Source organism: Amphiprion ocellaris, chromosome 24 (genome assembly GCF_022539595.1).
Source record: "Amphiprion ocellaris isolate individual 3 ecotype Okinawa chromosome 24, ASM2253959v1, whole genome shotgun sequence".
Classification (NCBI taxonomy): domain Eukaryota; kingdom Metazoa; phylum Chordata; class Actinopteri; family Pomacentridae; genus Amphiprion; species Amphiprion ocellaris.
The window spans coordinates 1,448,590-1,471,850 of record NC_072789.1 but is presented as its reverse complement, the minus strand read 5'-3'; the positions used below and the strand labels follow the sequence as shown (position 1 = coordinate 1,471,850).

The window sequence follows — 23,261 nt, the reverse complement described above, 5'->3', positions numbered from 1 at the left end:
ACATAATGTTGATTATTTGAGCTTTTAAAGTCAACTTTTATTTAACCCGCCTGCTGTCTTCACTTATGGGCACCAAAAAAATATTGTTTCTTTGTCTGAAAAAATTCAGGAAAAAAAATCCCCAAATTTCTGAAAATTTGCAAAACCTTCAGGAAGAAAATTCCAATAATTCCTTAAAAGTTTTCCTTAAAAGTTTCATTTTAAAAAAATCTCCCGAATTTGGCAAGAAAATTCTTGTAAATATTTTCAAAAAATTTGTATAAATCTTCCAAAAAAATCCTAAAAATATCTAAAGTGATTCCATATATATCAGTAAAACTTCTAATATTTTCTTTAAGAACAATCACAAAAAAAATCAACCAAAATCCAGCAAATTTCACTGGATTTTGGTTGATTTTTTTTTTTTGGTAAATGAGCTTAAGAAACATTTTTAACATTTCTTTTTTTTCCCACCAAAAAATGTTCAAAGATTTCCCAAAAATGTTGAAAATGTGGACATCAGAAGTTTCACTGTGAAAATCTATTTATTTTCCACATTTTCAAACTTTAAAACTGGTCAATTTAACCCGCAGGACGACACGAGGGTTCACAGAACCAGCAGTAATGGTTGAATAACAGCCTATTTATTGTACTATTGATCTAACAGATGTCAACTATACATTGGGTTTATTTTCTTCAGATTACTTGTTAACATAATGTACTTTTGAAAAACTAAATTTACATTTTTTTTAGCTTTTAAAGTAAACTTTTATTTAACAGAACTACCAGGAAATGGTTGAATAACAGCCTATTTGTTGATCTAATAGATGTCAGCTGTACATTCGGTTTAATTGGCCGTTTTAATATAAACAAGGAAGTGAGTGACTGAACTGCTATTTTGTTTATTTTTTTACATCTAAGTAACAGAACCAGCAGTAATGGTCAAATAATAGCCTGTTTATTGTAGTATTGATCTAATAAATGTCAGCTATACGTTGAGTCAATTTCTTCAGATTATTAGGTAATATAATGCACTTTCAAAGGAATGTTTGACATTTCTTTAGCTTTAAAAGTACATTTTTATTCATCAGAACTACCAGGAATGGTTGAAAAATAGCTGATTTATTGTACTATTGATCAATTTCTTCAGATTATTTCTTAACAATAATGTATTTTGTAAAGAACTGAAAGTAACTTTTTTTTAGCTTTTAAAGTAAACTTTTATTGAACAGAACCATCAGGAATGGTTGAATACCAGCCTATTTGTTGTACTATTGATCTAATAAATGTTATTGGGTTCAATTTCTTAAAGTTATTTCTTCACATAATGTATTTTAAGAAGAACATTAGACATTTCTTTAGCTTTTAAAGCAAACTTTTTTTTAACCGAACTTCCAGGAATAGTTGAAAAACAGGCTATTGTTCTAATATAAACAAGGAAATGTTTACTAATAATGTTTATTATTTACGTTCATTGTCATTATTAGATAGATAAAACAAACGTTTGAAATCAATTATATTTATTTTTAAATGTTGGTTTTGTTTACATACATTTGTATAAATACAAGTCGAACAGCAAATGACGTCACAGTTTGTTTACTTTGGACTCGGTCACCCTGTCTTTTGTGTGCGCGTGCGTCAGCGGCCGCGCGCGCGTTGATGAGCGCGACCAGACAGGTGGCACGCGCCGCTGCACTGCGATCTGAGAACAGAGCGGAGGGGCGTCGACTTGAAACGAAGCGTTGAAAGAAGCTCCTATTTAAATAAATAAATGATAAATAATAAAGACAGAGCGGTCAGAGGTGAAGACAGAAAGCGATTAAATCCCAGGAAGGAGGTGAGCAAAGTCCTGATATTTATCTAAATGTATCTAAATAGAGTCGGAAGGTGCTGCGGACTTTTCAGGAAAACGCTTCAAAGTTAGCATTTATGGTTGCAGCTCACTTTTCAGGGACTTTTGGGATATTATTGTTGTAGTTTTTGTGTGGAGGCGATTCGGTTGTTGGATTTTTTTGGACTGTCATCTCATAGGAACGTTTTCAGATAACATTTAACACTGTTTGGCTTCAGGGGTTTGGTATTTTACTGGAAGAGGGAGGATAAATAGGTAAACTAACTTCTCTGTAAATGTCAACACTTAAAGGAATAGCACGTCTGCATTTAAATTAATGTAAAGCACTGAGCAGATTAATAGTCCTTTATCAACAATAATTCTGATAATTGTTTAAGTACTTAAATGTGAATTTTTACAGATTTATTTTCTCTTCAATTCAACTAAATATTTTTGTTTTGGACTTTTGTGTAAGACGCATTGAAATTGGACAGATTTTCTTTAGTTTTTAATTTTTGTTTCATTAATTTGCAGATGGACAAATGATTAAAATGTAGCCCTAGAATGAAAAATATTTTTTGAAAATAAATATTTAATATAAATATTTAGAATGTTGTGTCAGATATGTTGAATTTGATCAAATTTTCTTCATTTTTACTTTTTTTTGTTAATTTTCAGATGAACAAATGATTAAAATGCAGCCCTAGAATGAAAAATAAATGTTTAAAATAAATAATAAATATACATTTTTGGACTTTTGTGTCAGATACATTGAAATTGGGCAACTTTTGTTATTTTTTTTTAAATTTTTGTTAATTTACAGGTGAACAAATGATTAACATGCAGCCTCAGACAGAAAAATATATTTTTTAATTAAATATAAATATTTGGAATTTTGTGTCAGACAAATTGAAATTCTTCTGAATTTCTTCATTTTTTTGTTTGTTTTTAATTAATTTATAGATGAACAAGTAATTAAAATGTAACCCTACAGTGAAAAATAGATTTTTTTTAAGGTGTTCCTGCTGTATAGTCATCAATCAAGCTTTTTAAATCCTGCTCATATCATGTTGGATGTGCTAAAAGACACGCTTTAAGCAAAAACAGGCAAAAAGCACCATGGTGGAGGTTTGCTACAGACTTTTGGGCTATTGATAGAAGAAGCAATAGTGCAGAATTGTGTATTTTCATGGAAACAAATGGTAGATATGCCACTTTGATCAACATCTGTGAGTTTTAAAGGGTTACATCAATGACTTTCAGAGAGATTTAAGTGTTAAGACACTCGACCGGCTCGTCAAAAATGGCTTGAACTCTCTTGGGGATCATGTTGGTTAAGTTTGATCTGTTTTTCCTGGCATTATTAAGCACAAATAGCTGGAATGTTTGCTGTTTCTCAGAAGGTTTACCTGACGGTGGGAACAGCACCAGATCTTGGGTGACCCTCTGAGTTTTCTGGAGATGGATGAGCAGGAGAATCCGCTGGAGAGAAACCACTCGCTGTGTGTGGTTCTGCCAGGAGGGCTGGAGAAGAACGCCACGGTGCATGGAAGGTAGACCACATGACAAGCTTTTCATAATACAACCTAGAACAGGGGTGTCAAAGTCATTTTAGTTCACATTCAGCCCAATTTGATCTCCAGTGACCAGTAAAATCACAGCATAAGAACCTATAAATAACCACAACTCCACGTTTCCTTTGTTTTAGTGCAAAAATGTTCACATTTAAGGAATTATCTTTTTACAAAACATCATGAACAATGTGACAAAAACAAGACAAAAAATTACATAAATGACCCAAATGAGACACAAAATGACAAAAGCAAGAAACAAAACCACAAAAAATAGACAAGCAACACAAGACAAAACACCAAATGACAAAAACAACGAATAAAGTGAAACACAAAATTACAAAACTAAGACAGAAAACATAAGTGAGACAGAAAGGAAAAACAAAATGACAAAACATAAGACAAATGACAAAAAAAGACAAAAAACAAGACAAAATATTACAAATATGAGATGCAAAACGACAAAAGAGAGAAACAAAATGACAACAAATGAGACAAATGACGAAACAAAACATAAAAGAGACAAAAAATATGACAAAAAAGTTCCAAAGCGACAAAAAAATTGACAAATGACAAAAACGAGATGAAAAAATTGCGTAAATCATCCAAACAAGACACAAAATGAAAAAAGCGAGACACAAAGCCACAAAAAAAAATTCACAAGCAACACAAGCGAAAAAAAGGAAACAGAAAATAACAAAAACATGAGATAAACAACAAAAGTCAGACCAAAAACAAGACAAAACATTACAAAAATGAGACGCAAAATGACAAAAAAGAACAAAATGATAAAATTGACAAACAACACAAGCAAGACAAAAAGGAAACACAAAACAACAAAAACGAAAAACAAAGCAACAAAGACATGAGACAAGCGACAAAAGTCAGACAAAAAAAGACAAAAAACAACAAAAACAAGACAAACGACATGAAACGAAACAAAAAAGACAAAAAAAATCAACCAAAAAGTTCCAAAATGACAAAAAATGGACAAACGACAAAAATGAGACAAAAAAATGACAAAAAAGGAACAAAATGAGTAAAAATGACAAAAAAACACAAGCGAGACAAAAAGGAAACACAAAATGACAAAAACGAGAAACAAAAACACAAAAAGCAAGAGAAACAACAAATGTCAAAAAAAGACATAACAAAAACAAGACAAAATATTACAAAAATGAGACACAAAATGACAGAAAAACAATGAGCAATCTAGTATTTTACTTTATGATCAAAACAACTTGTCATGATCTAGGAATTATTTTACATTTATAGTTTTACTAATTTACAATCTGCAGTTTCTGTCCTCTCTGTAGTTTTTACACTTTACAGAGTCGTCCCAGGGGCCGGACTGGATCCTCTGGAGGGCCGGTTTTGGCCCGCGGGCCGCATGTTTAACACCCATGACCTAGAAAAACCTCGGAGAACTGCAAACCAGAGCAAGACCAGGATGAATGTGGTTGTTTGATTTAATTCTCTCATCTGTACAGTAAACCGGTGATGGACTTACTGGTGACTCTCTGTGCCAGTCACCACCTGAATCCCTCCGACTACACCGTTGAAGTTCTCTCACCCAACAAGAACAACATCAGCTTCAAACCCAACTCTCCTGTCGGCTTGCTGGAAGCTGAGAAGATTGTGCTGAAGCCCAGAGCGGTGGAGGAAAAGGAGAAGATCAGGAGGCCGTACATGCCCGAGGTTAAAGAAAAACAAAGCATTAAAAGTTACTGCAAACTTCATAATAAGGAACATAAAATGAGTCCAGTGTCGTTTTTCTTTGCAGGCAACCGTTCGTCTACTGATCAACTACAGTAAGTCCCACAAGACGGTGGTGCGAGTGAATCCAAGACTGCCCCTGGAGATGCTGCTGCCCATGGTGTGTGAAAAGTGTGAGCTTCAAGTAGCAACGACCTCCTTACTGAGAGACTCTCAGTCCAAAGAGCCGCTGGACCTGAGCAAGACGTTAAACGACCACGGGTTGAGGGAGGTTTTTGCCAAAGACTCAGCTCAAGACCCCGCTGAGCACCACTCACTGAAGACAACTGAAGCAGGTAGAAACAGAGGAAACCTGTAACGATGCTAATGCCACATCGACACATGTAGGCGTAGCGACTGAGCACTTTAGTAAAACTCTGATGCACAGCATGGCTCCAGAGATACCCATATTCCACTGAATATGGGTCACTTTTGACCCATGTTGTGCATCAAAGGGTTAAGAGCACCTGAACACCTGGTTAATGGTGCTAGAACCCTATCAGGTAATCATGTAGCACCAGTGTAATGCATAAATCCTTGCAGAGACGAGCGAGACAAAAAGGAAACACAAAATGGCAAAAGCATGAGACAAGTGACAAAAATCTGACAAAAAAATGAAAAAAAAAAACTATAAAAACAAGACAAATATTACAGAAATGAGAAACAAAACCACAAAAGAACAATGCGCAATCTAGTATTTTACTTTAAGATCAAAACAACTTGTCTAGAAATTCTTTTTCATTTATAGTTTTACATATTTACAATCTGCAGTTAATGTCTTCTCTATGACACTTTACAAAGTCGTCTCACAGACCAGATTAGACCCTCTGGAGGGCCGGTTTTGCCCCGTGGGCCGCGTGTTTGACATCCCTGGTGTAGATACTGTTAATGTGGTAAATGACTGTTGTAGCTGGAAATGTTTCATGGAATATCTCCATAGGGGTACAGAGGAACATTTCCAGCAACCATCACTCCTGTGTTCTAATGCTACATTGTGTTAGCTAATGCTGTTGAAAGGCTCACTGATGATTAGAAAACCCTTGTGCAGTTATGTTAGCACATGGATAAAAGTGGGGGTTTTACTAGAAAACATGGAATTGTCTGGATGACCCCAAACTTTTGAACGGTAGTGAAAAAATACAGCCTAGTATGTCATTTGTTTCAATAAATTCTGGGATATACAAGTAAATACACTATAGTAAGTAAATATACTCAGTTTAACCATGTGTGCCTCAGTAAAACCTCTGGGATCTCATCTGTTTACACTTTGTCTACCCAAAATTAGTATTTGTAGTCGTGTTGCTCTCACAGAACCCTTGCAGCCAACATAGCTCAGCTAAAATAATGTTTTGAAGACGTTTTATTCCCACAGTACGCCCACTCCTGTATAAATATCTGCTCTTATTGTACAATCTGACCTGATTCATCTGTGTGGGTAAATGTGTTTTCTGTCTGCAGCAGCTGTCACACCAACAGAGGTCATTTCACCACCTCCACTACAAGGTAACACGAGGAAACGAGTGCATGCAGAGGCTCATTCAGTGATTATGCTGTGTATAGTTTACTGATGAAAGCTGTTGACTTTGCACAGACCCACCAAAGAAGGAGAAAAAACTGAAGGAGAACTCAGGGTTCTTCAGCTTATTCAGAAGAAGGAAGAAGAAACATGAAAAGGTAGGTTGTCAAGCTGCGGGAATAATTATGTTTCCTGCAGATTTTCTCTGCTAACGGTAAGTTTTTTTTGGTAGAAAGCGGCAGTGAGTGCTCCGGCTTCTCCTGGTCACAGCCAGCTAGCGGGAGACGCTATGAATCTGGAGGGTGTTTCCTCTTCTAACACCCTGCCTGCAGATATGCCAAAGAAGAGACGAGCCCCCCAGCCACCCATGGGTGCATCACAGAGCATCCCCAACAACCTGGACAGCTGCCATTCCAGAGGAGCTCAGGTGGGTTCCAGGTTTCATTTTTCTCTTTCCACCCAGTTAGGAGGGTTGAGTGTTTGCTGACCTGTTACAGGACAAGTCTGATGGAAAATGAGAGGAATTGTAGTTGAGTTTGATATTAATAACTGGTCTGTTTGTCTGTTAGCAGCATTACTCAAAAACAGACTAATGGATTTGAATGAAATTCTCAGGGAAGGTCAGAAAAAACTATACCCAAAAAGACAAAAACAAGACACATAATGATGCAAAATGAGACACAAAACAACAAAAATGAGACACAAAACAACAACAAAAGTTGTCATTATTCATGGGTTATTATGTCGTGATTTTACTGGTCCAATCCACTTGAGAACAAACTGGGCTGATTGTGGACTAATTTTAGTGTCATTGTCTCCCACTGTCTCTCTGTAGAGGTCTGGAGAATGGACCTTAAGGAGCACCAAGAGGAGAGCCCCACCTCCTCCCTGTGCAAACACACTCCAGGAGCTGCAGACAGAAACTAATGTCACAGGTAAGGTCTTGTTTACTTAATGTTGGAGGTTGTTGGTAATGCCAGTTATAAGCTCTAAATGAAGCTTCCTCTCTGTTTATTTGGCCATCTGGTGGCGACTGTCTGAAACAGCCGAGCCGAGGAAATCCGCTATTACAATAATCCCAATTGACCTTTTACAGTTTTTCTGTGGAAATCAAATGGGTTTAGAGTGGGGTGAATTCTTGTCTCTGCCAAATCCTTCCAGCCTCAGTCGGTGTCACGCGAGGTCGAGAGAGATTGAAGTTAAATCAAGATTAAAATGTCAAAGTGAATGCCATCAAATGGAAGATTTAGCAGTTAAATCCAGCACAAAATGTAGCTTTTTATCGGTGCGAACAGTTTAACCCCGTTTGGGGCAATTAAAGTGACCCAAAGCCTTGTTCATAGAGCATATTGGCTTCAGTGTGTTGCCAGATAAATCCCTCTATTGTCCAAGCTTTCATTCCTCCGTGTTAGTCTGTCTGATATGCTTTCCTCATCAGGGTTCAGGTTCTGTCTTTTCACAGCCTTGAATGGACAATGGGCATTTTGTTATTAGACGTAGGTTATCAGGGATCTGTAACTATGTGACAAACACTTGATTGGGCACATTTTAAAAAAGAAAAAAAGCTTCCTGTCAGCGTTGTAATTAAGAAATAAATTGCCATCAGCAGTGTCGGTGTCTTAGTTCACTCCCTCATTGTTGTCACTGCTGAGCTGGTGTCCTCGTGACGCTGGAATAACACCCCCATCAACGGTCAATAAACACACTCCTAATCGCCCACATTTACATAATCATGCTCTGTGAAAGTTCATGTAGCATCACTTAGATCGGGGGTGTCAAACTCATCTTAGTTCAGGTTCCACATTCAGCCCAGTTTGATCTCCAGTGACCAGTAAAATCACAGCATAATAACCTATAAATAACCACAACTCCTAATCGTTCCTTTGTTTTAGTGCAAAAGAGTTAACGTTTAATGAATTATCTTTTTACAAAACATTATCAACAACCTGAAATTTCTGAAGAAAAATTACTTCAATTTCAGCAACATTCAGCCTCAGTTTATCATTTCTACATTACAACTTCCAGATCACAGAGTGTCTACAAAGGCACACAACATTTAGTCATCTGGAACTGAACGAGATAGTATTTTACTTTATGATTAAAGCAACAAAAGTCAGACAAACAAAGACAAAAAACTACAAAAAATATGACAAAAATGAGACACAAAACAACAAAAAACAAAAGAGAAGAAATTGGACAAAAAGTTACAAGGGGACAAAAAACTGGACAAATGACACAAATGAGACAAAAAATTACAAAAGCAAGAAACAAAACGGCAAACATACAAAGCAGACAAAACAACAAAAATGACACAAAATGAATAAAGCAAATGCAAAATGACAAAAATAAGACAAAAAATACAAGCGAGACAAAAAGGAAACACAAAACAATAAAGAGAAACAGAATGACAAAAAATGAGACAAACGACACAAAAAACGAATAAAGCGAAACACAAAATGACAAAAATAAGACAAAAAATACAAGCGAGACAAACAGGAAACACGAAACAACAAAAATGAGAAACAAAACGACTAAAACATGAGACAAATGACAAGTCTGACAAAAAAAATATGAAAAACAACAAAAACAAGACAAAATATTACAAAAGTGAGACACAAAATGACAAAAGAACAATGAGCAATCTAGTATTTTACTTTATGATCAAAACAACTTGTCATGGTCTAGAAATTACTTTAAATTCATAGTTTTACTAATTTACAAAGTGCAGTTAATGTCTTCTCTGTAGTTTTTACCCTTTACGGGCCAAATCGGACCCTCTGGAGGGCCGGTTTTGGCCCGCGGGCCGCATGTTTGACACCCCTGACTTAAAGTTTCGGTGCTTCGGGATGGTCTGTAAACCTGTAAACTGAAGCCGAGCTTTTTCTCCTCCCTGCTTCCAGACTCTGTGTCACCTGAAGGGGGTGATTGAGGGCTGCTGCTGTCGTCTCCTTTTCCTCTCCTCCTTCCATCCCTCTTCCTCCTCTTCGTCCTCCTGCGTTGGCCTCTTCTTCCTCCTTCCTCCTCCATCTTAGTGGCTTTCATGGATGTGTGTCACTGCTGCACTTACGTTTGGACCGTTTCTAAGTTGTCTTTTGCTTACTTTTTTTTGTTTGCTGAAAGTTTTGTACCTTTCTTTTTTTGTTTCTTTTCCTATTAAGGGCTTAGCTTTATTGGTGCCTTTTATTCAAAACAAAGCCAGACCAAGAGGAATATTGAGTGAAATATTTGTAAATGATTGATGTCCTTTAACCCTTGTGTCGTCCTGCAGGCCAAAACTGACCCGTTTTAAAGTTTGAAAATGTGGGGGAAAAAAATATTTTCACAGTGAAACTTCTGATGTCCACATTTTCAACATTTGTGGGAAATCTTTGAACATTTTTTGGTGGAAAAAAAGAAATGTTAAAAATGTTTCTTAAGAGCATTCACATAAAAATCAACCAAAATCCAGTGGCTTTCACTGGATTTTTTTTTGTGAATGTTCTTAACCCTCCTGTTGTCCTCATCTACAGGCACCAAAAAATATTGTTTCCTTGTCTGAAAATAAATCCAAAATTCAGCAAAAAATTCCCCAAATTTCTGAAACTTTGCAAAAATTTCAGGAAGAAAATTCCAGTAATTCCTAAAAAGTTTCCTTTAAAAGTTTTATTTTGAAAAAATCTCCCAAATTTGACAAGAAAATTCTTGTAAATATTTTCAAAAAATGAGTGATGATTTTTTTTGTGAATGTTCTTAAAGAAAATATTAGAAGTTTTACTGATATATATGTATTCGCTTTAGATATTTTTAGGATTTTTTTTGGAAGATTTTTGCTCACTTTTCAAGGAATTTTTGGAAATTTTCTACTTAAAGTTTTGCAAATTTAAAGTTTGAAAATGTGGGGGGAAAAAATATATCTTCACTGTGAAATTTCTGATGTCCACATTTTCAAAATTTTGTCACATTTTGGTGGAAAAAAAGAAATACATAACAAAATGTTTCTTTAAGAATATTCACAGAAAAAAACAAAATCCAGCCAAATTCGCTGGATTTTGGTTGATTTTTATGTGAATATTCTTCAAGAAAACATTATAAGTTTTACTGATATATATGGAATCACTTTAGATATTTTTAGCATTTTTTGTAAGATTTTTACTCATTTTTTGAAAAATATTTACAAGAACTTTCTTGCCAGATTAAGGGGGTTTTTAAAAAAAATTAAACTTCTAAGGGAAACTTTTCAGGAATTATTTGAATTTTTTTCAGACAAGGAAACAATATTTTTGGGTGCCTGTAAATGAGGACAACAGGAGGGTTAATGTTGTACACTTCTTGCTTTCTTTACTATATAATCCTTCCTGTTGTATGTGGATGTTTTTAATATATTTATGTTAGATCCTTTGTAACTCTTCTGCTTATTCATTTAGACGATATGTTTTTATGTGAAATTACACAATTTTATGTGCAGACTTTCTACATTATTACAAAGTATTTCTGTTACTACAATAAAACTGGATACTTATGTAATTTCAAATTCATTTTTAAAACATGTTTGTATCTGAATTAGGGCTGGGACTTTAATTAATTAATTACATAAAAGATAACGCATTTAATCGCACCTTTCTCAGTTCCCTCATCTTTGTCGCACCGGTAACTCTGATGAACACTCGACTGCAGCTTCCAGTCTTCTCGGTTGAGTCTTTGCACACCTCGGGAGTTTATACCGTTTTTTTTCTGCCAACTTCTGTTCAGCTCCTTCAAATTGGGAGGGAAGCATCTGTGATCTGTCGTCTTCAGGTCTCTCCACAGATATTCCCTAGTGTTAAAGTCTGTTCTTTGGCTGCACCACTGACAGACAGTCAGAAACTTGTCCTGAAGCAGCTCCAGGTTCTCTCTTGTCTTTGCTTTGGTTCAGTGCCATGAAAGGTGAACTGTTGCCCGAGTCTCAATCGTCTGCACTCTCTGCACGTTTTCCTAAAGGACTTCTGGATATTTCATTGATTCCTTCAACGCCACCAGTCTCTGTTGCTTCGAGGCACTCCCATGTGTAACGGGTGTGTGTGTGTGTGCGCCTCTGACAATCTGCCTTCACACCCGTTGTTATTGTCCTGCGTTGTGTTCTTTTGTTTCTTGGTCGTGGCATAAATAAACAGACTGGCCTGTAGAATGTTGCTTAACAAACATTTATTCCCGTCTCTCTTGAACGTGAAAATGATGTATGTCAATCATGCGTCCATATTACCGCTCTGTCTCTCTTTAGCATGAAGATAACGTCCATTAATCAAGCGTCCATACCGCTGCTCCGTCTTTCCTTTACGTGGAGACGATGTCCGTTCCTTTCCCGTCTATCTCCGACGTACAATGTCCATCCAGCTCATGTCCATCTTCACATGAAGAATCCATTCGGCCTGTCCGTCTTCTCTCGCGTCGTTCCCACGTATACTGTTTACTTCCGGCGCATATGTGACATCATCAAAATGCGACCTCTTAAAGAGACAGTACTAATTCCAATAACAATGAAAAGTGAAATACATTTTAAACACAGAATAGGAAACATAAAACAATTATTTACATGAATTTTTGGAAGTTGGTGGAATTTCATATGTGAAAATATATCCGTTATTTCAACCTGGTTACACATGGCATAATGCTGCCACCACCGTGCTTCACTGTGGGGTTGGTATTAGCTGGGTGGTATGTACTGCAGACGTCACGCTTGAATGTTTGTTAAAGTTAGATTTTTGGAGCCGAGACCCTTCTAACTGTGTTAACGACTAGCTGGGAATGATTTAGGTAAAATATCTAATTAATTTTTAGCCTCTCTTCCGCATTCATTGTGTGATAGTTTGAAAACACGATGGAGTATTACCACATGAGACACCATCAAAAGCATCATGCCAGAGGGACAGTATACATTTGACATGACATGCATCCTAAAATTCAGCCTTTGTGGTTGGCTAATTGCACTGTCTGAAATAGCGATTTTGAGTTTAGTTTTTGGTCATATCCCCGAGCAAAGCTTTTCTTGGTCAGCTGCTCAGTTTTGAACAAACAACTCCTTTTCTGCTTCGACTGCATGACCATTCTTGTAAATTGTGGGATCCTTTATACAGCGTGGGATATAGTTTAGCCACAGCTCTGAATAGGCATAATCCCACTTCAGACATGGACTACATAACGCCGCTGCATCATCAGTCTGTCAAAGTGACATATTCTTTCTTTTATGTGTTAAATGTATTACATTACACACAATATGTGCACAATTAGGCCATCTCAGTGTGTCAAGCAGTTCAGACGTGTCACAGGTAGTAAATATATTACAAGGTCTGACCTCGTAAAATTCCTGTTGCAACTTTTATCGAACTGGGCAGTGCGACACATTCAACTGCCATTGGAAAGCAAAGAATGCATCCTCAAAGATACTGGAAAGATTCAGAATCAATGAGATTTCAGTATTTGCAATGCAGAGATTTATAAAAGAATATATCCTTTCATTTTTGGCAGGGTAAATACATTTACATTGATTGTAAATATATTGAAAAATAAAAATCTACATCACAAAATGTGCAGAGAGTGAAGGGGTGTGAAGTACTCTGAAGAGCTTGTACATACAAATAGGTTTTGTGTTTCCTGTGCATACTTTCTGTTTGAAAATGCAGCAGTTTTTAATTGTTTACCCAGTGGTATCTAAATTCTGTGGCCTTTGAAACTGAATAATTCATTTTTTTAAGTTTCTCCTGTTTCTCTAGGGGCTGTAGACTCTTTGAACACTCTGGAGGAGCAAAGAGAAAGTGATGAGTCAGAATCTGTGAACCAGTCGCTCTCCTCATCACCGCCTAATTCACAGCCTCAGTCATCCTCATCATCCTCATGCCCATCACTGGCTCATCTCCATGAAGTGACCGATCCCTATCTTCTGCCTTTGTTCCGAGGGAAAGACCTATCCGACGCCCGCTGTGCTCTCGCCAGAGTCCTGACGTCTTCCGTCTCTAAAGGAACTCTGGTCAAACGTTTAAAAAACTCCGCCACCTTCCCCAAATTTCACAACAGCTCCTCCTTCATGTCGTCAACACCAAAGTGCTCGGATAACGGGGCTCTCTGCGCTGAGCTTGAAGCCGTTCTCACGTCTGAGCTACCTACTGAGAATGAATGGGAGGATCCGGCACAGAGGAGGGGGCTGACCACGTTTAAAGTGGTTCCCTCCAAGAAACTGAACTTCAGTGATTCAGAAGTGTCCCTGAACGCTCCAGACCAGTCCCAGACATCAGCAGACAACCATCCAGAGAGTGGGGAACCTCTTGACATTGAGAACAGTCAAATGGAGGCTGAGGAGGATCTTCATTCCCCCGACAGATCCGAGAGTGAAGCACCGTTGGCCAGTCCAGAACTCTGCTCTCAGGACGCTGATTTGAGCAGACAGGACAGTCCACATACATCTCTGCATGAGGCCGGGGACGTCACTGAAGGGCAGGAGGACGAGGAAGAACCTGAGGTCACGTCTGAGGTGATACCGGCTGGACTGTCAGACTGCAGTGATGGTGACTCGACTAGCGAGGCTCACATCAACCCAGAAGATCAGAACAAATTCATCGAAAGCCCCAGCACAGACATAGACCAGTGTAGCTCATGTGGTGTTGAGAAGAAAGTTGAGGAAGAACCAGAAGATGAGGAGGAGGAGGTGGCTTTCCCTCCTCCTCCTCCTCCTGTCTTTTTTAATGAAGACATTGAAGTCATGGAGGAGGAGAAAGAAGATCCTGCAGCTTCCTGTTTGTCCCCAAGTCCTACCTCAAATGGTCAAACTACTGCATCCAGTGAAGAGTCTACCTCAGTGACGCCTGTGGACAAGACGAGTGCAGCTCCGTCCAGATTTGCTCAGGCGGTGGCAATGGCCGTGCAAAGATCTCGGCTCCAGAGTCGTGGCAAAAGTTTCGGCCCTCAGGTCTCCAACGGTCCACACAGTACTCTTCCATCACCGCCCAGGTCCACGTATCAGTACGGTGAGTTCTGTGCTCTCCTGGTAACTCCACAGTTAAATACTGGAGCTTTCATGTGCAGCATGTAAGGCAGGAGTGTCAAACTCATCCTAGTTCAGGGTCCACATTCAGCCCAGTTTGATCTCCAGTGGACCGGACCAGTAAAATCAGACCACAATAACGTATAAACAACCACAACAACTCCAAATTTATCCTTTGTTTTAGTGCAAAATGTTCACATTTAATAAATCTTCTCATCTTTTTACAAAACATCATGAACAACATAAAACAACTTGTCATGGTCTAGAAATTATTTTAAATTTATAGTTTTACTAATTTACAATCTGCAGTTAATGTCTTCTCTGTAATTTTTACACTTTGAGGGCTGGATTGGACCATCTGGAGGGCCGGTTTTGGCCCACGGGCCGCATGTTGGACACCCCTGGTTTAAGGGAAAATATTTTTTCATCTTTCTCTGCATAAAGACATAAAAACACATTGACACGGAGACACTGAATGTATGATGATGAGTATATTTCTGGATGTTTGCCACTGTTAGCTTGAGGTCTTCTTGTCTGTACAGGAAAGATGTAATTTTGAAACCTTTCTGTTTTTCTGCCACAGGTGCCTGACCTGCCTCCTCCCGTCTTTGAATGGAAGTCCTTGTTTAGGGGGAAGATTCAGAGCTGGATTCCACAGGTGACCTTTAAATAACTTAAACAAAGGTCATTTCTAAGAACTGCATCACTTTTATGAAGTCTTTCTTTCCGGTCTCTTTGTGCGGGACACCTCGTTGTGTCAGTTTATGTTCACAAGTTAAACATTTTCTGTTGTGAAGAATGCCAAATGCACAGGACATGGGTTGTTGAACTGACGACGTCCTGTTTTTTCTTTACTTCCTTTTACATTTTCATTCAACGTGTGCCAAGACAGACGTAACGCTGACGTGAGAGCTTTTCTGTGCGTAAAACAAAAGAAATGATGCAATTGCAATTACAGACTTATTTATTTTCTCCTCCAGGATGTACATTTTTATGCTTTCACAGTAAAACTCCTGGACTGCGGTTTGGTTTTACGTCACCAGGTGGCAGAAGAGCATTGCTCCTAAAATGAATATCCATTTGTGAATCTTTTTCATGGAATCTGTTCTGATGGGTGGATCACAAGTGACTCATTTTGTATGTTAAAGAAATATTAGTTAAAATGTTTTCTATTTTCTCCATCAATTAAGTTCAATGAAGCATTTTTCTAATATTAAATTATCTGAGTGTCGAAGGAAATTTTCCTCCTCTTCAGTGACATTCCCAGAATAAAAAAACCTAATTTTTAATAGGAACATGAGAATTTCCTGCTTTTCCAGCAACAAAATGAAAAAAAAAAACATCCTTGTTGGAAGCATCAGTTTTATGCCAAGCATTTCATCACCTTCCTGAATAAACTCAGTCCACTTTGCTCACATGCACACACTGTTATGTCTTTAACGGACCCATACCTCGGGGCAATACTGCATAGCTATACTTGGGTGCCAAAAGAATCCACACTACTATACGTATTGATCCAGCCCTGGCCTTGGAGGAACAGCAAGGAGCTATGCGAGGTAGAGACCTAGCCAGAACCGCCTGTGGCTAAAGCTCCTTGTTTGCCAGGCCTGGACTGAGTGGGCTCGCTTCAAGACTTTCTTTCTCCCTCTCTCTAACATTCCTCGCTCTACCTGAAGAAAGAGGGGAGAGAGTGAGGACGGGTTGCTGGTGGATGATGGGAGGCGACCGTTGACCCTGTCGTGTTTCCACGGTGCTCCCCCAAGAGGAGGCGCCTGGCCCTCAAGGGCACAGCCGTGTCACACTGCCGTTGTCATGGAGAATGCCATTACCGCCCCTAAGGGAGAGAGCCACGTCTAACGTTTTTATATATATATATATATATATATATATATATATATATATATATATATATATAATATATATATATATATATATATAAAGTCTGCAGGGAAAGAAACACACACACATGTTGGAGAGAAGCTCTTTTCCTGCCCAAAGCAATGATATCCGATGGAAGTGACAACTCTGGCATTATCCATTTTTTAGCAGCAAAAGGTTGAATTTCAACCTGAGCACCAATGTTCATGATTATGCAGACAAAAGAAAGCTGGATTTATAATGCAGTAGAACAGTAAATGCTACTCTGTCATGTACATTTATGATCCAGTTTCAGCACCGATGAACCTTTGAACGTAAAAAACACAGACACAAAGAGGTTTTGTTGATGATTGTCTCGGGAGACGGGGTGAGGAGAGACATGAACAAACATGGCGTTCTAAATCCTGGAGGACACTTCAGTCACATGAGCACATGCTGGTTCAAACACATTAATGAGGAGGCTGTGGGATGAATACCAGATCACTCAGTCCTGTTTAAACATACACACCTGAACAAACACGGAAAAGTGAAACCGCGTGTTGATGGACAACAATGAAATCTGCCGTTCACATCCTTTATATCCTTTTACACCCATCCACATGATAAACCACCATACTGTAACTCCTGAAATGAACTGAAAAATATCACAGAAAATATGTAGTATCGTATTTAGTAAGATAACTGTCCACAAAACCATACAAGGAAAATACCAGGAGACTCCTAGTGTGAGCGGTTGAACAAAAATTGTCCCAAATGTATGAATTTGTGATCAAAACTTTGAAAGAAATGTCATTCCAAGCTATCATCAGGAGAGTAAAAGGCCTGAAGATAAAGCTGGGTAGGAGGTATCCTTTTGGATCACCGGGGGAAAAATTCCACACTAAAGTTTCAGCATATTGTAATTCAAGAGGAAGCTGGACTTCTGCACCTCCACCTGATTATTTTCAGGCTTTGGAAAATCTAACCTGTAACAGGAGGTTTTAGCCAATTAAAGGGCAGGTTAGATGGTTTTAAGAGCTACCAAGTCTGCAGTTTGAGTGCAGCGTAGACAAGCATTGGGGTTTGGATTCTACATGAAGCCACACTTGAATGTTGATTTTTAGCTTTTTGACCGTTGTGTGCAAATGAAGCACTTGTGTGAGAGGAACAACTGCAGGAGGAGGTCTGTGTGTTTTCCAGATTTCTGTCCACTACAACTTTAACCCTCCTGTTGTCTTCATTTACGGGGAGGTTGAGTCATTGTAATCCTATCCTCTGACAGCCTTGAATCGTGATCTTGAGAATAAGAGATATTTCATCACAACCACCAAGACTTTTCCTCCACAGCCTGATTCAGATGAACTAGAGAATTTAATCAGATTGATAGCATTAACTGCCAGTATGAGGCTACAGAGGTCACAACAGCAGGGGGCGCTGCAGGAGTCAAGGTGGATCGGCTGTGATGTCACTGGTGGGTGGAGACTGTGGACTTGAACCCGGAAGCTGCCCGTCAGGCAGGGGTGGATCTACTTGGGTGGCATAGGGTGGCAACTTCCACCCCTAGAAGATGCCTTGCAGTGGTGGTTCTAGACAAATTTTACTGGGGGGGCCAAGGTGGGACCGCTGTTTAATCACAGGGACACATTAAAACAACAACAATGATATTTAAGCGCTGAAAGCTTTTATTTTACTTTATATTAACCCTCATCTGTACATTTGGGGTCCAGCGGGATCCCGGTAGTATTTCATCTGTTTCACATGCTGTACCTGTCCATATCCTCTCAATGTATGTTTTCCTAAAACGTGTGTCGTCTATAGATACAAATATGAACGAAACAATGAAATCACTGTTGATGATTACTGACGTGTATTGCTGACAATATTAGTGTAAAAACTCCTGAATTGAAATGAAACAATGCAATTGAAACAGTTGTCACAAGAGCAACAAAACACAAACATATAAAAAAAAGATGCACAGTCCTTCTGGGGTCTGGCTGGGGTACGCATGGACCCCAAATGATTTTTATATATATATATATATATATATATATATATATATATATATATATATATATATATATATATATATATATATATATACCACAAACCTGGTTGGAATCAAATAAGCTTTGGTCTATATGATGGCAACTATGTGGGTGACAACTACCTAAAGGGACTGAAAAATCGAACTTACAAATAAAAAAAATAAGTTATTTTCTCCTAGGGTTCGCATGGACTCCAGTTGTACTGATGAGGGTTAAAATCAAACAAATGTTTTATTTATTTATTTATTTTAATTTTTTACAAAAAATGCATCAGCTGAAACAATGAAGTTAACAGGGCCGGTGTTGAAATGTGGAACATCAGGAACATTTGAAATCGGTCACATGGAACAAAAGTCGTTTGGTTTCCTGACGTTCAAAATCCTAGAACTATCTGGTAAACTGGTCTCAGATACGTTAAGATCCAATGCCTTGACCCGTCTGGATTCTATGCTCAGCACAGGGGCCAGTTCTAAACGATCTAATTCAAAAACATGTATATGAAAGTTTGTGGCCGGCCGTAAAGAGCGGAAGCCCAGAAATAACGAGTGAAACTCCGATGTCCCAGTGCTTTCGAATGCACCATGAAGACGTCACGGTTCTGCCGTACAGTCTACGCTGCTACAGATAGGGGCTGCTATTTGACCTCAGTCAGGTGGACGACCGTTAAACTTCGACGTGGCCGGCAAAACGTGACAGACTGGGTTAGACCACACGGTAATATACCTGTACACAGTGTATTAAACGCTAATATTTTTAAATTCACATAAAGCGGTTGGTTGCGTAAAGGGCCACGGTTTCCGGTGAGTCTGGGCCTTGCTAATTTTCACTTACGTAGCTAGCTAGCTACCGTTAAGTTTGTTTTATGCTTGCCGCGTCCGCGAGGTCCGTGCGGCTCCCTGCGGAAAAAAATATGTCATTTTCGCACCCACGCCCCCTCGAGCGGCCTTTCCATCCGGAAAATGTCCGCTCCGTGAACTTATACGATTCATCACACAGAGATCACCGTGGTAACCGGGTTATGAACTATTCATGGTGTAAAATTAAAAGTAACTGCTGAAATGCTTTTATTCGGTAAAATGCCGTGCTGTAAGTGGTGTAAACAATGGCAAACTTCTTCTTCTCTAGTTTAGTACCAGAGTAGACCAGGTAGACGTGTGTGTGAGCTACACTGCCGCCTGCAGTTTGGAAGCAGACTTCTTCTTCTCTAGTTGATTACTAGAGTAGACCAGGTAGACGTGTGTTTGCGATACACTGCCCCCTGCAGTTTTGGAGCAGCCGCCCCACGGAGTAAATGCACATACGTTCTCTCTCACGGATTTCCGTGCGGCTGATTTCCGCGCGGCTCGTTCGTGCGGAAAGTATATTCCAGCCTTTAGAGGTCTTTTTCCGGTCGTTCGTGAAAGTTTTTTTTTCTTTTTGTTTTTGTGGTAAGTACAACCTGTGGTTCTGACAACAGACTGTAAGTCAAAATAAATCACACCTTCATAAAGACTTTACATTAAAGTGTAACTAACCCCCACACACAGCAGGTTTTCATGCACTGTTTGAAAACTACATCCTGCTTATTTAACCTTCCTGTTGTCTTCATTTATGGGCACGAAAAAATATTGTTTCCTTGTCTGAAAAAAATTTAAAAATTCAGCAAAAAAAATCCCACAAATATCTGAAAATTTGCAAAACCTTCAGGAACAAAATTCCAATAATTCCTTAAAAAATTTCACTTAAGGTTTTTTTTTTTTTTAAATCCCGAATTTGGCAAGAAAATTCTTGTAAATATTTTCAAAAAATGAGTAAAAATCTTCCAAAAAAATCCTGAAAATATCTAAAGTGATTACATATATATCAGTGAAACTTCTAATATTTTCTTTAAGAACATTCACATAAAAATCAACCAAAATCCAGCAAAATTCGCTGGATTTTGGTTGATTTTTATGTGAATGTTCTTAAGAAACATTTTTAACATTTCTTTTTTTCCACCAAAAAATGTTCAAAGATTTCCCAAAAATGTTGAAAATGTGGACATCAGAAGTTTCACTGTGAATTTTTTTTTCCCTACATTTTCAAACTTTAAACCGGGTCAATTTTGACCTGCAGGAAAACATGAGGGTTAATGCTGAATTTTTTAAGTTTGGTGTCATTGGTGTGTTTCATCATAGTACAGTCATATCGTTTAGTTTTCAGCTCAAAAAACGTTTACATGTTAAGTATCTCTTTAAAGGTTTAAACTGTACACAACAGATTGTATCATAGTTAATAATGAAGACTATCAAAGGGAAAACACAGTGAAGTCAGTGTGATTCTTGTAGGAGACAGTAAAGAATGAAGAGGAAGGGAACCACCAGCAGCTTTTCCCAGCCTAAAAGAAGAGAGGAGGAAGAACATCCCAGAGAGGAGATGGAGGAGGAAGAGTTCAGAGAAAGATATGAAGGCATGCAGAGCTCAGACAGAGAAAGGTAAATCAGAGACTATGTCTGGTCCAGCTGGTCCACATGCTATGAATATATCTGAGTAAGAGGTACACCTGTCACAAGAATCACCTGTTTGGATAAAATATTATCTGATGTAGTTCATCTTTTAATTTTAAGATGATAAGTAGATCCTTCATTCTTAAGAATATCTAAATATTGGAATTACAAAATTATTGTAAGCAATGTCCCAAATAAAGAGCATCAAACAATAAAACCACAAATCTAAGACAATAAATAAAATCATCTGGACTCTGTTCTAGATGAGCTGATAATGTAATCATTGTTTCAGGCTGAACATAAGCAGAGATCACACAAATGCAGATTTCCCAAAACGGTGCATGAGAGAGACATTGTCTAGTCTAAATCCAATTTATTGCTAAATTTAAGACACATTTTAACATATCTAGAATTTGGTTTCTTCAGAGCGTATGAGGTTGACTTTATTTCAGATTAAATCTTTTCCCCTTTTACTGGACATATCAGATCACATGTTGTGATTGACAGCTAATAAGAACAAATCATGTTTAGGATTGGCTGACAAATACAAATGATATTTACTTATTTAACATACTTATTTCAGCAGGATTTTGTGTCAATTTGATAACGCCTGCTGGTTGGTTTTATATATATATATATATATATATATATATATATATATATATATATATATATTATATATATATATTTTTTTTTTTTTTTTTAATATATATGTTTGTGTCTTTCAGATAATTTTCAAATCATTTAGGACAAATTTCATGTCATTCTGGACTAATTTTCCATAATTATGGATCATTTTCAAGTCATCCTGAACAGTTTTGAGTCATTTTGTTGGCATATATATATGTATATATATATGCCACCCCCTAAAATGTATCTGCTACCCCTTTGCCACCCTATTAATTTTTCTCTAGATCTGCCCCTGGTGGAGGAGAAAATCTGATTTCGGGGCTTTAATTAGAGTTTCTGGTGTTTAGAGGAAAGACCGGTGGACTCCTGGAGGAGACATGAGGAGGGGAGGTTGGTGTGAAGACTTCCAGAGCTGGAGCAGGCTTCAAAAATCCAAGATGTCAACCAGGAAATAGCAAAATCCTGGCTTCATTTTCTCCATGCCTTTCTGATGCAGTCCATCCATGTGATCAACGGCTTCTGGGCACGATGTCAGCCAGAAGGTAAGAACAAATGTCTAAACTCTGAGTTTTATGACCTGCATAAGGGACCTCTGATGAGGATTACTGGAGCTGTAGAGGCTGGTGTAATGGACAGATGAGTTAATACTGCCTCTGTTATGTGGGAGGGCTGGACTTAAATAACTGGACAGAAAAGGGCCTTGTAACGCCCTGAACTAGATCATTCACAGAAAGCTTGAATCCTTCAGAGAGAGTCAAACAATGATTAGATGGAAGTGAGGATCAATTTGCTGTCTTTCAGCAACCTAAACAGTTACTAAGTGGTAGATTATTAGCATCTTATCCACATATGCTGTCAGTAAATTCATCCTTTATCAATATACAGATGCACTCCAGAAAACACGGGTCAATATATAATTGTGTGACTTTCTGTGTCATAGTCGTCATTTTGGCTGTTTTCAGGCCTAAAATGAACACCTATAACCAAACACCACATGGCATTTTTACAGAAAGATTCTTCTAATATATCATATATGCAGTTGAGTGAAATTGAAAGTTATTCCTAAAGATATTGCAGTAAACCTGCTGACTACTTTATATTAAATAAGTCAGAAAGCCTTGGAGTCTGATCAGTCGTTTCTTCAGGAGGAAATGACATCATGTGGAGCAGGTCATGTGATCTGGAATTAACACACTTCCTGGAGAGGTGTTTTTGTAATGGGGAACTTAGTGGAAAGTGATTTCTGGGACACAGATACAATTAGTTATTTTCCATATAAAATTAGATTTATTGCCAAAAAAGAAACATCTGTCATGATTATCTCAACTTAATAAAAAGAACACAATCAAAATTATTTTCTTCTTCTCTATTTTTATTATTTTTCTTGTCATTTTCAAAACTTTTAAGTTGCTTGGATCTTTTCTTGTCTTTTTATGTCTTTGGGATCATTTTCAAGTCACTTAGGACAAATTTCATGACATTCTGGACTAATTTTCCGTAATTATGGATAATTTTCTAGTCATTTTGGACAATTTTCAAGTCATTTTGGACAAGTTTTGAGTCATCTCATCTTAATAAAAAGAAATGCAATCAAAGTAATTTTTGAATAAGCTCATTTTATG

General features: G+C 37.9%; 2 protein-coding genes across 5 annotated transcripts in view; both read left to right on the top strand.

Annotated features, from left to right (window-relative positions):
• The first annotated feature begins 3,226 nt into the window (after positions 1 to 3,226).
• cobll1a (cordon-bleu WH2 repeat protein-like 1a) lies at positions 3,227 to 16,061 on the top strand. 2 transcript variants are annotated; one of them, XM_055008175.1, is made up of 9 exons: positions 3,227 to 3,363; positions 4,872 to 5,079; positions 5,165 to 5,432; positions 6,598 to 6,639; positions 6,728 to 6,810; positions 6,885 to 7,079; positions 7,488 to 7,587; positions 13,378 to 14,625; positions 15,226 to 16,061. In XM_055008175.1, exons 1-9 carry the CDS (start codon positions 3,272 to 3,274, stop codon positions 15,231 to 15,233), a joined length of 2,244 nt encoding a protein of 747 aa, XP_054864150.1. In that variant the 5' UTR covers positions 3,227 to 3,271; the 3' UTR covers positions 15,234 to 16,061. The 2 variants fall into 2 exon arrangements, with proteins under 2 accessions (XP_054864150.1, XP_054864149.1); XM_055008174.1 differs by having other exon boundaries at positions 6,595 to 6,639.
• Positions 15,225 to 23,261, top strand: part of LOC111577534 (fidgetin-like) — a 103,200-nt gene continuing 95,163 nt past the window's right edge. For 2 of the 3 annotated variants that reach the window (XM_035954476.2, XM_055008172.1), the window contains exons 1-3: positions 15,225 to 15,300; positions 20,851 to 20,997; positions 21,987 to 22,181. In XM_035954476.2, the coding sequence (XP_035810369.1) occupies positions 22,130 to 22,181 (52 nt within the window). In that variant the 5' untranslated portion in view covers positions 15,225 to 15,300; positions 20,851 to 20,997; positions 21,987 to 22,129. Of the gene's footprint in view, positions 15,301 to 19,067; positions 19,259 to 20,850; positions 20,998 to 21,986; positions 22,182 to 23,261 lie in introns of those variants that run through there. The other variant, XM_055008170.1, reaches the window with a different exon arrangement.

What these genes read in the sequence shown, in the direction of transcription:
- cobll1a (XM_055008174.1), top strand. Translation starts at nt 3,272, where the DNA reads ATGGATGAGCAGGAGAATCCGCTGGAGAGAAACCACTCGCTGTGTGTG. An exon ending in AACGCCACGGTGCATGGAAG is followed by an intron (nt 3,364 to 4,871) that starts GTAGACCACATG and finishes TCATCTGTACAG; the next exon opens with TAAACCGGTGATGGACTTAC. An exon ending in GGAAGAAGAAACATGAAAAG is followed by an intron (nt 6,811 to 6,884) that starts GTAGGTTGTCAA and finishes TTTTTTTGGTAG; the next exon opens with AAAGCGGCAGTGAGTGCTCC.